The sequence below is a fragment of the Delphinus delphis genome, chromosome 14 (assembly GCF_949987515.2).
Source record: "Delphinus delphis chromosome 14, mDelDel1.2, whole genome shotgun sequence".
NCBI lineage: Eukaryota > Metazoa > Chordata > Mammalia > Artiodactyla > Delphinidae > Delphinus > Delphinus delphis.
In genome coordinates, this window is record NC_082696.1 from 77,294,461 (window position 1) to 77,309,822 (window position 15,362).

Sequence of the window (15,362 nt, forward strand, 5' to 3'; positions counted from 1 at the left end):
AAGGACCATACTGGCATTTTAATTTAAAATGCCACTTCTAGTATGGAGTATACCTGCTGCAAAGGAAAATAACAGTGTTGGTTTACACCTTGCAAACGTACAGCAAATTGGTGTAAACAGGCAGAATGTTTGTTAGTTTTATAAACATCTGTATATCACTCTTTATATACTTATAACTGATTGACACCCCTTATTACTATTTTTGAACATTGGTCTATATGAATACAAATATACATTTAAATGTATATTTCCTTGTGAGACATAACAGTGCTAAATTTCCCATGATTCCTCCTTTTTATTTCAATACATTTTTCATCTCTGCCACAGATTGAGAATTATCAAACAAAAATTAATAACAAGGCAATGATGCAGAGAATGAACCAAAATATCATTGATCCTTTTCCACATTATGGAAAAAATGTATTATGTCAGTGTTCTCACTTAACCTCTGTGGTTGTAAGCAGGTTGTGATTTGGCATGCTTATTCAAAATGCACTCAGCATGTATCGAAAGTTCCTTAATTGTTATGTGAATTGTTTGCATATGTGGTTATTATATGTGATTTCATTGTACCTGTATATGTACTTGTATCCAAATATGTTTCTATTATGCTTGATTTTGCTGGCCATTCTTGGATGACCGAGCAACTCAAGAATCCAAAGTGTTTTGTGCTGTCTTCTGTAATATGTATACTCTCTGATGTTTTGTCACATCTTGTCAGCTTTTAATTTTATTCTCGTCCAACAAGATATCTTTTATATTTGTTGGAAACAAATTTATGCAAAGACAATTTTAGTAAGCTTTGCTCAACACAATTCTTTATTAATTAAATTGACCGTTTTGTGACATTGGAAAGTGTAACTGATATCAACTCTCTCTCTTGCAGTTGACCCACCTTCAGACTTGAATTTTAAAATTATAGATGAAAATACTGTTCATATGTCATGGGCAAGACCACCTGATCCAATTGTGGGTTTCAAAATAACAGTGGACTCCACAACGGGTAAGTTTTGACATGTTGGGATTTTAGGACAGAGACATCAAAGGTGATATAATCTGATCTTTTCCCCTCCTTCTATTTCTTTATGAGGAAGCCAGGATTTAGAAAACCTGAGGGGTTCACCTAACGTCGCAAGATATTTGGTGGACTCAGATCTCCAGATTTCCAGCCCAGGACCTGTTATTATATTTTTATAGTGTTAGCTTTATTAACTTGGTTTGCTGTGCTAAGCTGTTGTTACTAAAAATAGACTCCCCCCCGCCCCGATCAGAATATTGCTGGTAATCTTTGCTTTTATAAAATAGAATGATCACTTCTTGACATTCTTCTTGAATCACTTAATCTGTCCAACACTTCAAGTGACAAGTGATGAAGTGAGTTATTACGCCTTGCCCAGTGTCCTGCACACTTCAGTACCCAGGACACAGATTCTGGGATGGTGGTGAGCTGCCATGATGGAAGACAACGATTTACTAGATAGATTCTGTAGATCCTAAGGCTAAGAGTCTTTGAAAGAAGAAAACTTGTTTTGCTTGTTCTCAAAAGTTTTCTTTAGTATTCGTGATGTTGCCCAAGTGTGGAGAACCCATCTCTGTTGATTAACTTTTATTTCTAACGTGGAATGGGAAAATAACCAGTTTTACTAGCACTGGCCAAGTGGTAGGAAGAGGTCTGTATCGGCTGACAGAAGCGATAGATGATGTCAACATGACTTAGCACCAGAGCCGTGTTTACATACTTGTGGCCTTTAAAAAACACCACTGACTTTAAATCCTGGTTTATCAGGAAATTGGGAAGCTGTATTTTTCTCCCATACGATCCAAGAACTTAAAAAGCGATCAAGAATTTACTTTTTATTCCTTGAATATTTTCTTCCCAAATATATTTGCCGTTAACTATTTCATTTATTCCAAAGCAGAAAAACAGTTGAAAAAGAGTTCATCTGGTTTCCAGATGTTGGCAATGACTGCCTCCTATACCTTAAAAACCTAGCAGAGCCCCGGTGTCTTGTTTTCCCATGGGGGCCCTGGTGGGTTCTGCAATGCTCCACATGTAAACCTGGAGCATTTCTCAGGGTTCTTTTACATTCGTTACCTTTTTTGATTATTTATGTTTTGATGAAAATTTAATATGTTTAAGAATTTTAAAAGTCACTTAGTCCCTAAGAACTACTGTGTTTCCTGATTGAATTGAGCATTATCATAATCTAGAAGGAAGTACATAATTGTCAGTATATAAGGAAACGCTCAGTGCACTGTACCTTGAAATGTTTGATACCTAGTTAAGTCAATTCAGAGGACCATGGTTACCCATTAGCGTATGCTCCCATCCCCCGCTGGAGTACGGAGGATGCACTTCTGTAGAAGAGGATGCTGTTTCCCAGTAGATGTTCCTTTTCGCCTATGGGGTTTGTTGTCTTTGAGTTGATTTTCAGCCCTTCTTTTTCTTTCAGTGCTCTCCTCCAATGCATCATTTAAAATTAAATTATTTTCTGCTTTATCTCTAATTTATAAAAAAATGTGTTGTCTACCATTAATATTCAAAAATAATGAGAGATTTTTGTTTGATATTCTGGTATATCTTTAATCTAGAGGAATACTTGAGTCCACAAACAAATATGGAATATGATTGTAACAAGTAAAGGCAATGCCAGTCCATTTATTGAATTTCTAGAATTCAAAATGTTTGTTTTGGAAGGCAGTAAAAAATAATGTTTGGGTATTCTAAAAAAAATGTGTATTTTGAATTTTCAGATTTTGAGTATATGTTATGTTAGATGTGAAAAAAGTTTTGTTGCACTGATGTTTTTCTTTCTATATTTTCAGATGGGCCCACTAGGGAATTTACCCTTGCAGCTAGTACCACTGAAACTTTATTAACAGAGCTCATACCTGAAATAGAGTATGTGGTGACAATCACTTCATATGATGAAGTAGAAGAAAGTGTACCAGTTATAGGCCAATTAACAAGTAAGCACACACATAAAGTACTTTTATACCTTATGTTTTGCAGAAGATTTCTCCAGCTTTCAAATTTAAGTTGTTGTTATGCAGAGTTAATTTATATCCATATTAACTATTCTTTCAATGATCCTAGATGTTCGTAGCTGTGAATAATTCATTCCTGATTTATAATCCTGGTCTCTGGAAACAACGGGAATATTATGAATGAAAACTGTTAAAAACGTTAGGCTTTGCCAGACAACAATGTTAATATCCATTTTGAAATGTATCTAAAATCTCCCTAAAAATAATGAGATTTGCAAGGGAATGCTTATTTGGCTGTGTTCTCTGACCAGCTGGGAATGGACCATACATTTGAAAGACAACGTACTTATTTTCTTCTTAGGAAGTAATTGTATGGGTCCATTTCTTTTTGTAATAACCAAGTTTTGATTCAGTTCAAACAGGTGGCCCGATAAAGCCAGGGGAGAAGAAACCTGGAAAAACAGAGATACAAAGTAAGCATTTCCCTTAATATTTGTGCTTGGCTTTGCAGAACTTATAAATGTAATCTAAAGGAGATGTTCCAACTAGGTCCATAGTTTCATCTCACTCCTATATGAATTTCTGTAAGCTTTATCTACAGGAAGTACAGGCAACGTGTTAGTAATGTATGACTAAGTGGTTGTAACACCTACGTTCTGACTTTCTAACCATTCATTCTATGTACTAAATATTCTTTTGACTGGGAGTGTTTTAAATGTGTGTGTGTCCAAGTTCCCCTGCAGGATTTTGGCAGTAGGTGAAAAACAAAGCTCATCACTGGACTTAACTCCTTTCTCAAAGACAAACTATAGAAATAGGTGGTAGCTCAGGGATGCATGAGAGCTACAGGGCTGGACCACAAGGGAGATGCCCTCACAGTGTTTTCAGCAATTCCATTGCCATGAAAATGTATTTCTATGTCTCTGTATATGTTATGCTTATTTCTAGGGTGTTTACATGGGCTTAGTTGGTGCAGTTGTAACCGTTTCCGGAGTCTCTGTAAGACGTCCCTGATAAGTTGATGCATTTGTAATCAAATGAAAGCAATTTTAGTGTCTGGTTTTGTGGCTTCTAGCCCCTTTTGGTCTTACACTGCTCTGTGTGACTTGCTGGGATGGATCCCTGAAGGGTTTCTTGGACTTCTAATTTTGCCACCTTGTAAATTGGATTTATGACTCAGGATAACAATAAAAAGATTGTGAACATGAAGTTCCCTTTATCCTGAATTTTTCCCGCCAGGTCACTGTTTATAATTCTTTTTGATGTCTAATCATCTGAAGCGAAGTTTATAGTATGCAGTTACAATGCAAATATTTTCCCTGAATCATCAATATTTATTCTAAATCAAAGCATTATTCTAAATACTGACTTTCAGTAGGCTTAAATTGGCCCATTAAATAGTAGGCAAAAATTATTTAGGCATGCAACTTGTATTGGCTTGCAAATTTCCCAGGACCTTTCCTCCTCTTCCTAGCCAAATACTTCTCTTATTATCTACCAACTGACTGCAGGGACAAAAATATCTTCAGAAAATTCACTCAGCTTTGCCTTATGAATACAGATTTTCATAAAAACCAACGTGTTCCCCCCTCCCCACCTGACCACAGAGAAAGGGAAAAATATGTTTGGTTATAAAGGCCAATTGTTGCATTTTTAGTGATTTAGGGGTACTACATATATTTTTACTTTTGAATGAAAATGTTTTCCCCCGTTTTGTTTAGTACAAGAAGGTTTTAGTTGTCAATTTAAAATACATTGATAATTAGGACAAGATATTATGGCGATTTTGCATCACATTTATGCTTGTTGGTACTTCTGTTAAGACTCCATTAACCCTCTAGACTAGCGAGCTGCAAACGTTAGACAATTATATCGTAAAATGCAGGAGAATTGTTAAAAAAGATGTGCTCTTTTCTTCACCCCTACCGCATTTGCTTAAATGGTACAGCAATTGTTTTGTCTTTATTGATCTCAGAATACCAAGAATGAAAACACTTTGCTTACATTTCTTTTGTCTGTCTCCTAGATATTTTATATAGTTTTTACTTGGAGAAAAGAGTGAGGATATAGTTATAAAAATAGACAAATCAATAGCAACGATACTTGGGTCACAGGCTCTTGGAGAATGGGTCATATATGTATCTAGTCTTGCACAGTGTCTTATACAACCGTTTAAAGACGTGTAGTTGCAGAGATGCATACTGAAAATGCTTCTATGTGTGCCAATAAAGTTTTACATTCTTTTGTGCATGTCAGTTGTGGGTAAAGAACAATGTGAAAAGTTCGAATGAACAAAATGCTGTTTCCCAGTAGATGTTCCTTTTAGCCTATGGGGTTTGTTGTCTTTGAGTTGACAGCCTTTTTGCCACGTTAGTTTGTATTCCTTAATGCTAGATGGATTTATTAGTGTGTCATTTAAAAAATATACCACATGCATTTCAGAATGCTCTGTCAGTGCCTGGACTGATCTAGTGTTCCTTGTGGATGGCTCGTGGAGTGTGGGAAGAAATAATTTCAAGTACATTTTAGACTTCATTGCTGCTCTTGTGTCTGCTTTTGACGTTGGGGAAGAGAAGACAAGGGTTGGAGTTGTTCAGTACAGCTCTGACACCAGGACGGAATTTAACTTAAATCAGTACTACCAACGGGATGAACTGCTTGCCGCAATTAAAAAAATCCCATACAAAGGTGGCAACACGATGACAGGTATGTTTCTACAAATTGTGGTATTGTTTAAGATAAATGAAGTATCTATTTGGGAAAGAAATGACGCATTGCCCAAATTATCATATGTTAAATAATTTTGAAATTAATCCCATAGCTTTGGATTTTGGTAAAATTGTGTCACGTGGAACTGAACATATTTCTTTTTCATTTCAGGGGAAGCCATTGATTACTTAATTAAAAATACTTTCACGGAATCTGCTGGATCAAGAGTTGGCTTTCCCAAAGTGGCAATTATTATTACCGATGGCAAATCCCAGGACGAAGTGGAAATTCCAGCAAGGGAGCTTCGCAGTATTGGGGTTGAAGTGTTCTCTTTGGGTAGGTCAAGTTTGGTTCAGTATTTTCATTTTAGAACTACTTTAATACTTAATGGCCAGGAAGATGAAGGGTTGATTCCTCGAGGAAGGATTCTTTCTCAAGGAAGGAAAGCAGTTTTTACTGCATTTGATAGTGTAGTGTTAATCCAAATCATTTTTGAGTAAAAGTTCTGCTTATCTATTTCTCTCACGTAACTCCTTTAGCATATGCATTAAGTAAGGCGGTATTCACATTCTTTGTCAACACTCTGCTTTTCAAAGAATGCTGGGCCAATGATTCTAATAAAGATCCTCCTCCTATTATCATTAAGTGTTTTTTATGCTTCCTCTCTTATGTAACACTTGAAGAATTCAGAGGGTTCCAGCTCATTCAGGACTCTGGAAGTACAAAGTATTATCTTTACAGATGGCAGGGACAAATGATGGCATGGTTGGCATGAGAGCCCACTCTGTTTTACCAACTAGCCTTTTGCCTCTTTGGCCATGTTACGTGAAATGGGAAAATGCTTTTGTCATTTCAACAGTTGCACGTTCATTAGGACGCAAAACAATTCCAGTTTATGACTGAATAGGACTTGAAAATGTCTTTACTTCCCACACTTCCCTTCCCACATCCTTGTCCTTTTTTTTTTTTAAGGCATTAAAGCCGCAGATGCAAAAGAACTCAAACAAATCGCCTCCACACCTTCCCTAAATCACGTTTTCAACGTGGCCAACTTCGACGCGATTGTGGACATCCAGAACGAGATCATCTCCCAGGTGTGCTCAGGTGTGGACGACCAGCTCGGGGAATTGGTCAGTGGAGAAGAAGGTGAGTGAATTGTTGGGCGTTCCCATGTGTCCCCCTCTTCCATTGCTTGAGAGCAGTTACGGCTTCACAGGCAGAGGGACGTTTAGTTTAGCATTCTGGTTCTATGAAATGGCGGAGGAAAAGAGTTTCCGTCACCATACTCTGCAGAGTGTTTTCAGGGCTCTTAAGAATATTTCAAAGATCAGTCAGTTTGATCCTCCCACATTTGGAAAATGCTTCCATTTTACCAGTCATTGCTTTTAAGTACGTGGGAGAGAGAAAAGACATTTCATAAGCATCCTTTGGAGTATTAAAAAGTCACAGTTTCCATAATTGTTCGCCTCTCAGCCTAAGAATTCGCAACTGATTAAAGATAAGTTCTAAAGAGCTACATCTTCAATCATATAAACTCCTTAATCTACAAACCCCAAGTATTTTGGCAATGTTATTATTATTTCATGGACTGAATCTCTTTCTTTGTTTTACTGCCTAATGTCTGATTGTTTCCTCTGCTTTATTACAAAATCCACCCCCGCCCATCTTTCCCCTGGTCAACCTCTCTTTACTCAGTCTTTTAAAACATTCACGTGTTTCACATTGACTAGGGTGTGTGTGCGAGGTTAGGCCAAAGTTTGGTTCTGCCCCCGTTTGAACTCTCCCTGGAAGGGGTGTGGGCTGCGTTGCAGTCCGTTTTGGGGCCTCTTCTCTCTGTTGCTGGTGATCGCCTGAGACTTCCGCTCCCCAGCACTGTCTCCGCATCAATCCAGAGCTTTGCCTAAACTTCCAGTTGGCACATCCATTGCTTTCCTCCCACTGCTTCTCACTTCCTTATGCGTCATTTTTATGGACTACATCCGATTGCCTTTTTGAGAGGACAGTGGGTAACCTTGTACATATTTTATCATCCACTGTTGCGGCCTGACTTATAAAAACTTAGAACTATACCTTCTGGTTCCTGGCAAGTCTAAAACTTGGATGATTTGGTCTGAAATAGCTTAAAATACTTTGTTATCTGCTAAGTGTTGGATTGGCTGAAAAGTTCGTTCGGAGCATCTTAACGGAAAATCCCGAACGAACTTTTTGGCCAGCCCAATACACGACTCTGTTCTACACTGAGTAAGGATAGAACATTTTTAGATGATCAGTATTTGCTTGTCAATATGCATGTTGTAAACCATTGTTTCACCCCTGTTTGGTGGCATTATGAACATAGCTGAACTTTTTTTCTTATCTTGAATAAGTGGAAATACAATTGCTTAAGACGATAAGGGCCTGTCATTTAAGAACTGCTGAATTCTTTATCTTTCTTGGCATATTATAAAGTATCTTAAATGTTACATTATTATGCTTATATTACTATTAAGAGAGAAAAACTTTCTAAAGCATTGAGTAAGTCATTGATTTAACAAATGCTCATCAAGTGCTTCCTTTGGTACCTGAATAAAGGCAGTGAGTGTAATACCAAAACCAGAATGGAAAATCTTGGTCCCAGAGAATGAATTAGGCATCAGATGTCCTATTATTAATTTCTCCAAGGACTTCTTTTTCCCTAAACTTCTCATCTCTCTGATTAAAATTCAGGCACTGAGTCTCTTTCGGTTTGATGGGTACAGGTGGAAGTGGGGGACTGGGATTGGGGAACTTTTCCTGATGCATTCATGATTAATTCGAATAAGGAAAATTGAGGTGCAAACATGAAGACCTCGTTAACAGGGTTGCATCTCACTGTTTTAAATCACTCTTCTGCTCATTATTTTGTAGTTGTTGAACCTCCTTCAAATTTGATTGCCACGGAAGTCTCATCAAAATACGTTAAGCTAAGTTGGAATCCATCTCCTAGCCCAGTGACTGGCTATAAAGTTCTCCTTACACCCATGACCGCAGGAAGCCGACAGCATGCTCTGAGTGTGGGTCCTCAGACGACCACACTCAATGTTCGTGACCTCTCAGCAGACACAGAATACCAGATCAGCGTTTCTGCCATGAAGGGACTGACATCCAGTGAACCGGTTTCAATAATGGAGAAGACTCAGCCAATGAAAATTCAAGTGGGTGAGTTAATGGGTGTATCACTGAGTCTGGAATACCTGACGGTCCATTTAATAGTATGCTGGTTCAGGTTTACTTTTAAACAAAATGTTTGCAATAGTTTTCTTTTAAAGAAGGCTGCTTACTAAGAAAAGCAGATACCATAGGCCTTCCATATCTGAGGTTCCGTATCCACAGATTCAACCACTGTGTGGTCTGACGTTGGTTGAATCTGCAGATGCGGAATCCGCGGATCTGGAGGGCTTACTTCCCTATGCCATTTTATAGAATGGACCTGAGCATCCCTGGAGTTTGGTGTAGGGAAGGAGGTCCTGGAACCAATCCCCCAAGGATACAGAGGGACAGCTGTATGTATATTTTATTGATTAATTTGGATTTGTTGAACTTTAATGGGCTTTCTTTCTTTTTACAGAATGCTCACGTGGTGTGGATATAAAAGCCGATATTGTGTTTTTGGTTGATGGCTCCTATAGCATTGGGATTGCAAACTTTGTTAAAGTTAGAGCCTTTTTGGAAGTTCTCGTCAAAAGTTTTGAGATTTCACCGAATAGGGTACAGATAAGTCTTGTCCAGTACAGCCGGGATCCTCATACTGAGTTCACATTGAAAAAATTCACCAAAGTTGAAGATATAATCGAAGCAATAAACACCTTCCCCTACAGAGGAGGATCTACCAACACTGGGAAAGCAATGACTTACGTTAGAGAGAAAATATTTGTGCCGAGCAAGGGTTCAAGAAGCGACGTCCCAAAGGTCATGATTCTTATCACGGATGGAAAATCTTCCGATGCTTTCAGAGACCCAGCTATAAAACTAAGGAATTCCGATGTTGAAATCTTTGCAGTTGGTGTGAAGGATGCTGTTCGCTCAGAATTAGAAGCCATTGCCTCTCCTCCTGCTGAGACCCATGTGTTCACAGTGGAAGATTTTGATGCTTTTCAGAGGATATCTTTTGAACTCACACAGTCTATCTGTCTTAGAATTGAGCAAGAATTGGCAGCTATAAAGAAAAAAGGTCAGTAGGCTTTGTAAAGTAAAAGTCATCTCTTCATGAACACAGCATTTGTGCTTCTAAAATTGTGGATAATAGGCTTTGTCAATTATTTTTATCTATAGGAAAAAGTAACCTTCCTATGTTATTGAAAACTACTGAACTTAACTCATTTAGCTCTGAGATATGACTTTCTCCTGGGTGTGGGTCAGGTATTTATTGGTGAAAAAGCTGTTTATCCTAAGAGTCATGAGCTGTATTTGATCTTAGATCCTCAGTCAGGGCGGGGAACCAGCTTCATTAAACCCATTTGTCGCATCCAGTTCAATAACCACGAATTGAGTGTCTACCATGTGTTAGATGCTGAGCTAGTTGCTTTGAATCAAAGGTGACTGGAACATAGTCCTGGATCTTTGAATCCTCCTTATGCATTCTCTTTCCTGGACCATTTTTTGGGCATCCTTCCTTACATCTGGAATTCCCTATCCTTTTTTCTTCATTTGTCCAAATTCTGTTTTTCAACATTCGATTAAAAGTCCCATCTCTTTCATCAAGCTTCTTAATTGTTCTAGGGCTATAACACTTATCACTTATAGTCATTTGGCATTCAAATATACTACTTTCTTTTGTTAATAACTTTACACTCTCTTGTCTCTCCAATTTGATTGTATGTCCCCTAAGGACAGTGAGTGTGCCTTCAACCTTGTGCCTTCCTATGATTTAGTTTAATAAATATTCTTTTGTTAGGAAAAAATTTTAAATTATTACTTTGAAATATCTGTCTACCACCAAAGGTTAATATCTGATTGCCCGGGATGAATGGGAACATTTTGATGGTTCATTTTAGGTCTGTTACTGTTTTAAGTATTCCAATTGTGGGCAGGACCATTCCATTAGTGCTTTGTCTTAGGAAGCTCAAAACTCTAATTCAGTTTTAACTGGTTATTTAAACACATAACTTAGTAGTATGAATGGTCAAGACAAATGATCAGGACCTCTTTGTGGGGCTGTGAGTGAGAGGCTTTCTCTCAGTGGTCTTGTGTGCAACGTTACTCAGTGCATTGGTCTCAATGACCACTCTCCCACATGCGTGTAAGCCATTTGAAAACGTGTGTAGTCATTAGGTCCATTTTTGCTTTATAGATTTAAAAATTTTAACTATGTCCTTTTTTTTTTTTTTTTTTCCTTAACAGCTTATGTGCCTCCAAAGGATCTTAGTTTTTCTGAGGTGACTTCCTACAGTTTGAAAACCAGTTGGTCTCCTTCTGGAGAAAATGTTTTTTCATACCACATCACCTACAAGGAGGCTACTGGGGATGGTGAGGTGACAGTGGTGGAGCCAGCCTCGAGCACCAGTGTCGTTCTCAGCAACTTGAAGCCAGAGACCCTGTACCTGGTCAACGTGACCGCGGAATACGAGGATGGCTTCAGTACACCCTTAGCTGGAGAGGAGACCACCGCAGAAGGTGTGAGAGGGTTCTCCACTGTTTTCCCCAAACTAACAGTTTATTGTAGAACAAAGTTACCATTTGAAATAACCATCTGCTCTATAGTCCAACACTGTGAATGCCCTTGTAAGATTCAGTACCTTTAAAACACAGCTACTCATAAATCTTTATTTATTTATTATTTATTATTTATTTTTCGCTGTGTTGGGTCTTCGTTTCTGTGCGAGCGCTTTCTCTAGTTGTAGTGAGCGGGGGCCACTCTTCATCGCGGTGCGCGGGCCTCTCACTGTCGTGGCCTCTCGTTGCGGAGCACAGGCTCCAGACGCGCAGGCTCAGTAGTTGTGGCTCACGGGCCTAGTTGCTCCGTGGCATGTGGGATCTTCCCGGACCAGGGCTTGAACCTCTGTGTCCCCTGCATTGGCAGACAGATTCTCAACCACTGCGCCGCCAGGGAAGCCCTCATAAATCTTTCTAAAAAGAGAAAAACTCTTAAGTAAAAGACCCTAGATTTATTGTGATGAATTTGAGGTTGAGACATAGAGAACTGTTAATAATTATGGAACTAACTCTGGAAATACTGCTTATCTAGCATTTTCTGTCCCATGTACCAACAGTGTCATGTTCAGATACTTCTGAAACTACCAAACTTCTGATGGTGAATATATATTACCAAATTTTTTTTCTTTTTTAAAATTGTGGTAAAATATACACATATATACGTAAAACATAAACTTGACCATTTTAACCATTTCAAGTGTACATTTCAGTGACAATTAATACATTCAATGGTTGTGCTAACGTCACCACATTCATCTCCAGAACTTTTTCATCTTGCAAAACTGAAACTCTCTACCTGTTAAACAATAACTCTCCATTCCTGCTACCCTCTGTCCCCCCGACCATGGCAACAAACATTCTGCTTTCCGTTTCTATGAATTTGATGAATCTAGGTTTCCATGTGAGTGGAATCGTACAGTATTTGTCCTTTGGTGACTGGCTTATTTCACTTAGCCTAGTGTCCTCAGGGTTCATCAGTGTCTGTAGCATGTGTCAGAATGTTCTTTCTTCTATGGCTGAATGATATTCCGTTGTATGTATATACCAACATCGGTGGACACTTGGGTTGCTTCCACCCTTTAGTTATTGTGGATAATGCTGCTAAGAACATGGGTGTACAAAGTTTACCAGATATTTTAAGCAATATTTGTATAGATGTGTCCACCTTACTGGATAGATTTGAATACTTTCTGATACATTTCTCTACATTTGACATTTAAAGGATTCCAGTGAACCTGGTTAGCAGGCCAGCACCAGACAATTACTCTTGATATATACAGTGAATATTACAAGAGATATCAGTCATTCTCCTCCATTTTTATTCGGTACAGAAGAAACTGAAACAGCAGCGTGAGGAATTTTAGTTACAAAGAAGTACTGGCTGACAGGGAGGGCATATGTTGGTCTACTTGCTGATAAAAGCTAGAGAATCTTTTCTCCGAAAAAATTTTCAAATAAGATTGATTTTTCTTTTGTGCATGGTTTAGGTATATTTCTGCCCGAAGGCTAGTAGATAAACTAAATGGCCTAAGATGTCTTCTTGTCTTATGATTTTTGTGATGGTATAACCTAGCAGTCCACACTTAGGTATTTATGACTTTCTGATGATTTCTCTGTAATGCCCACACTGCAGCTTCATGAGCCTGGCCCTCTTTCTTCAGCACTTTGGGATGGGGATGGAACTATGCCTCAAGAAGAAATTGAAGTCTAAAGGGGTTGTGAATAGAGCCAACTGTATTCGTTTACACTCTAGTTTTTGGTCATTGGGCTACTACAATAGAATTTGGTAATACCTTTCCAATTCTGCTGCCTGTACTGAAATCTGAGATTTAGATTTTCTTTTGTCAATGAGGAAGTGTCTGATTCAATACCTTTATTAGACTAGCACTTATTGAGCTTCTGCCATGTGTCAGGTACTATGATAATTGTTTCCATGGATTGTCTCATTTAACTGCCTCAGTAACCCTACAGATAGTCACATTTTTACTGTTGGGTAATCTGAGACTCAAAATTACACATTAATTAAATTTCAGAGCCAGTATTCAAATCCATCAGTTTTGTTTTGACTAAATTAGTCTTTTTCCTTGCTATATTAAATGAATCATGGATGTAAGTCTGCCACCGGCCATTTCTTTCTTTTCTTGAGATACACAACTCCTTTTTCCCTGGAGTGGTCTATGGATGTGTTGGACATTTAGATAAACTTCTAATTGTATGTGAGGTGCATGCAGATCTATTGCACTGTGGTTTTACCCCGGTAGATTTAGGTCATCTCTCCTGACTGTGTTGTCCATATGAACAATTTGCTTCTTAAACAAAAAGGTCATTAAACCACAAAATCAAATGATATTCTCATGTGGGCTTAACGAAAATTTCATTTAAGACTGAGTGTGTGGATGTTACTTACATTGTAGTTTAACCTCGGGATTTAGATTCAACTAGCATTCATTAGGTGCCTACAGTGTATTTGGTGTAACACATGTATGGTCTAATTATTCTCAAGGCAAATGACTGTGCAGATAAGAAAATGAATTGTGGGACTGATTGGATAAGAGAGTTTGTTCAAGTGGGTAAATGTGGTAGACCTGGGTGTTAGGTATTATCTTCCTACTTTTCTGAGAAAATCTAGTAAGGGTGGAAGCCTTGTTACTTATGTTTGAAGAAACAGATTGTTTTTATTTTTGAATTTTATGTCAACATTAATTTACAATTTAATAGAGTATTTATGATATTAAAAGTTTACTGTTATATACGTCTTTATTTGATTAAAAAGTTGACAGTACTTCTTTTCTTTCTGGGTATCGTGGAGTGTTTGCTCTTTCAGAATCTAGTTAATATCTGGCTAAATGCATGCAGGAACCAGGATGTTTGTCAAAAAACTGCTCATGGATTTGCTGAGAGAAATGCTATAATTTAGTGATCAAAAACTAGTGTTCTATTTTTCACATAAAATCAGTCAACTTATTATTTTTTAAATTTCAGTAAAAGGAGCACCTCGAAACCTAAAGGTGACGGATGAGACTACAGATAGCTTTAAAATTACCTGGACTCAGGCTCCGGGGAGAGTCTTGAGGTATCGAATTATCTATAGACCAGTTGCTGGTGGAGAAAGCAAAGAGGTTACCAGCCCAGCCAATCAGAGGAGGAGAACGCTGGAGAACCTGACTCCAGACACAAAATATGAAGTATCTGTAATTCCTGAATATTTCTCAGGATCTGGCTCTCCGTTGACTGGAAATGCAGCCACTGAAGAAGGTAGAGGAAATATGCTCATCATTTGGTAACAACTGAAATCTTAGACTGTAGGAGCAGCTTTGCACAACTATGCAGATGCTATGAGCCATGAGACACTTCGTCTCAATTATCTGAGTATCTTCGATGGTAGTCCTATTAGACTTGACTTACTCAAATGTTTGACTTACTCATGACAGCATTTATTGGTGTCAAAAGAACCTGAATGCTATGAGATGGTCCAAATATTCTTTTAAAATAATATTATTAAATATTCTAATATAAACTGAAGGATGAAGGGATTAAAAATCAAACCATTATGTACCATTGAGAGGGATTACATATCGTTTCTTCAGGAAGATTTAAGAATATTAACATGTTTTTATTTAAATGGAATGGTTAGGCTCCTAGGATAGATTCTGATATTAGTTGCAAATTATTAATATGTAATGTGTGGTTTCATTGAGGAAAATTAAGACACTCTTAATTTTCATTTTATTCCTTATCTGTAAAGTTTTTTAAAAATAATAATAACTATACATTAGCAATAATGAAGTTATTAAGCAACTATTTGTATCAGGTTCTGTGCAAAGAGCTTTTCATATATTATCTCATTTAATCCCTGCATAGAATCTATTAAGTTGTTACTTTTTTATCCTAGTTCTACAAAAAAAATTGAGGCCAAGGGAACTAAATAATAGCTCAGAGTCATGTTGCTCATAAGTGGTGAATCTGAGTTTGTGGACTTTCTTGCCCTTGTGCAG

General features: G+C 37.8%; 1 protein-coding gene across 5 annotated transcripts in view; it reads left to right on the forward strand.

The window, feature by feature from the left end:
* Positions 1 to 15,362, forward strand: part of COL12A1 (collagen type XII alpha 1 chain) — a 137,970-nt gene that overhangs the window by 33,404 nt on the left and 89,204 nt on the right. For 4 of the 5 annotated variants that reach the window (XM_060030344.1, XM_060030343.1, XM_060030342.1 and 1 more), the window contains exons 3-12: positions 887 to 1,003; positions 2,827 to 2,970; positions 3,402 to 3,461; positions 5,431 to 5,694; positions 5,869 to 6,033; positions 6,670 to 6,843; positions 8,584 to 8,874; positions 9,284 to 9,886; positions 11,056 to 11,328; positions 14,350 to 14,622. The exons of the other annotated variant lie outside the window; for it this stretch is intronic. In XM_060030344.1, the coding sequence (XP_059886327.1) occupies positions 887 to 1,003; positions 2,827 to 2,970; positions 3,402 to 3,461; positions 5,431 to 5,694; positions 5,869 to 6,033; positions 6,670 to 6,843; positions 8,584 to 8,874; positions 9,284 to 9,886; positions 11,056 to 11,328; positions 14,350 to 14,622 (2,364 nt within the window). The remainder of the gene's footprint in view (positions 1 to 886; positions 1,004 to 2,826; positions 2,971 to 3,401; positions 3,462 to 5,430; positions 5,695 to 5,868; positions 6,034 to 6,669; positions 6,844 to 8,583; positions 8,875 to 9,283; positions 9,887 to 11,055; positions 11,329 to 14,349; positions 14,623 to 15,362) is intronic. 5 annotated transcript variants of the gene reach the window in all.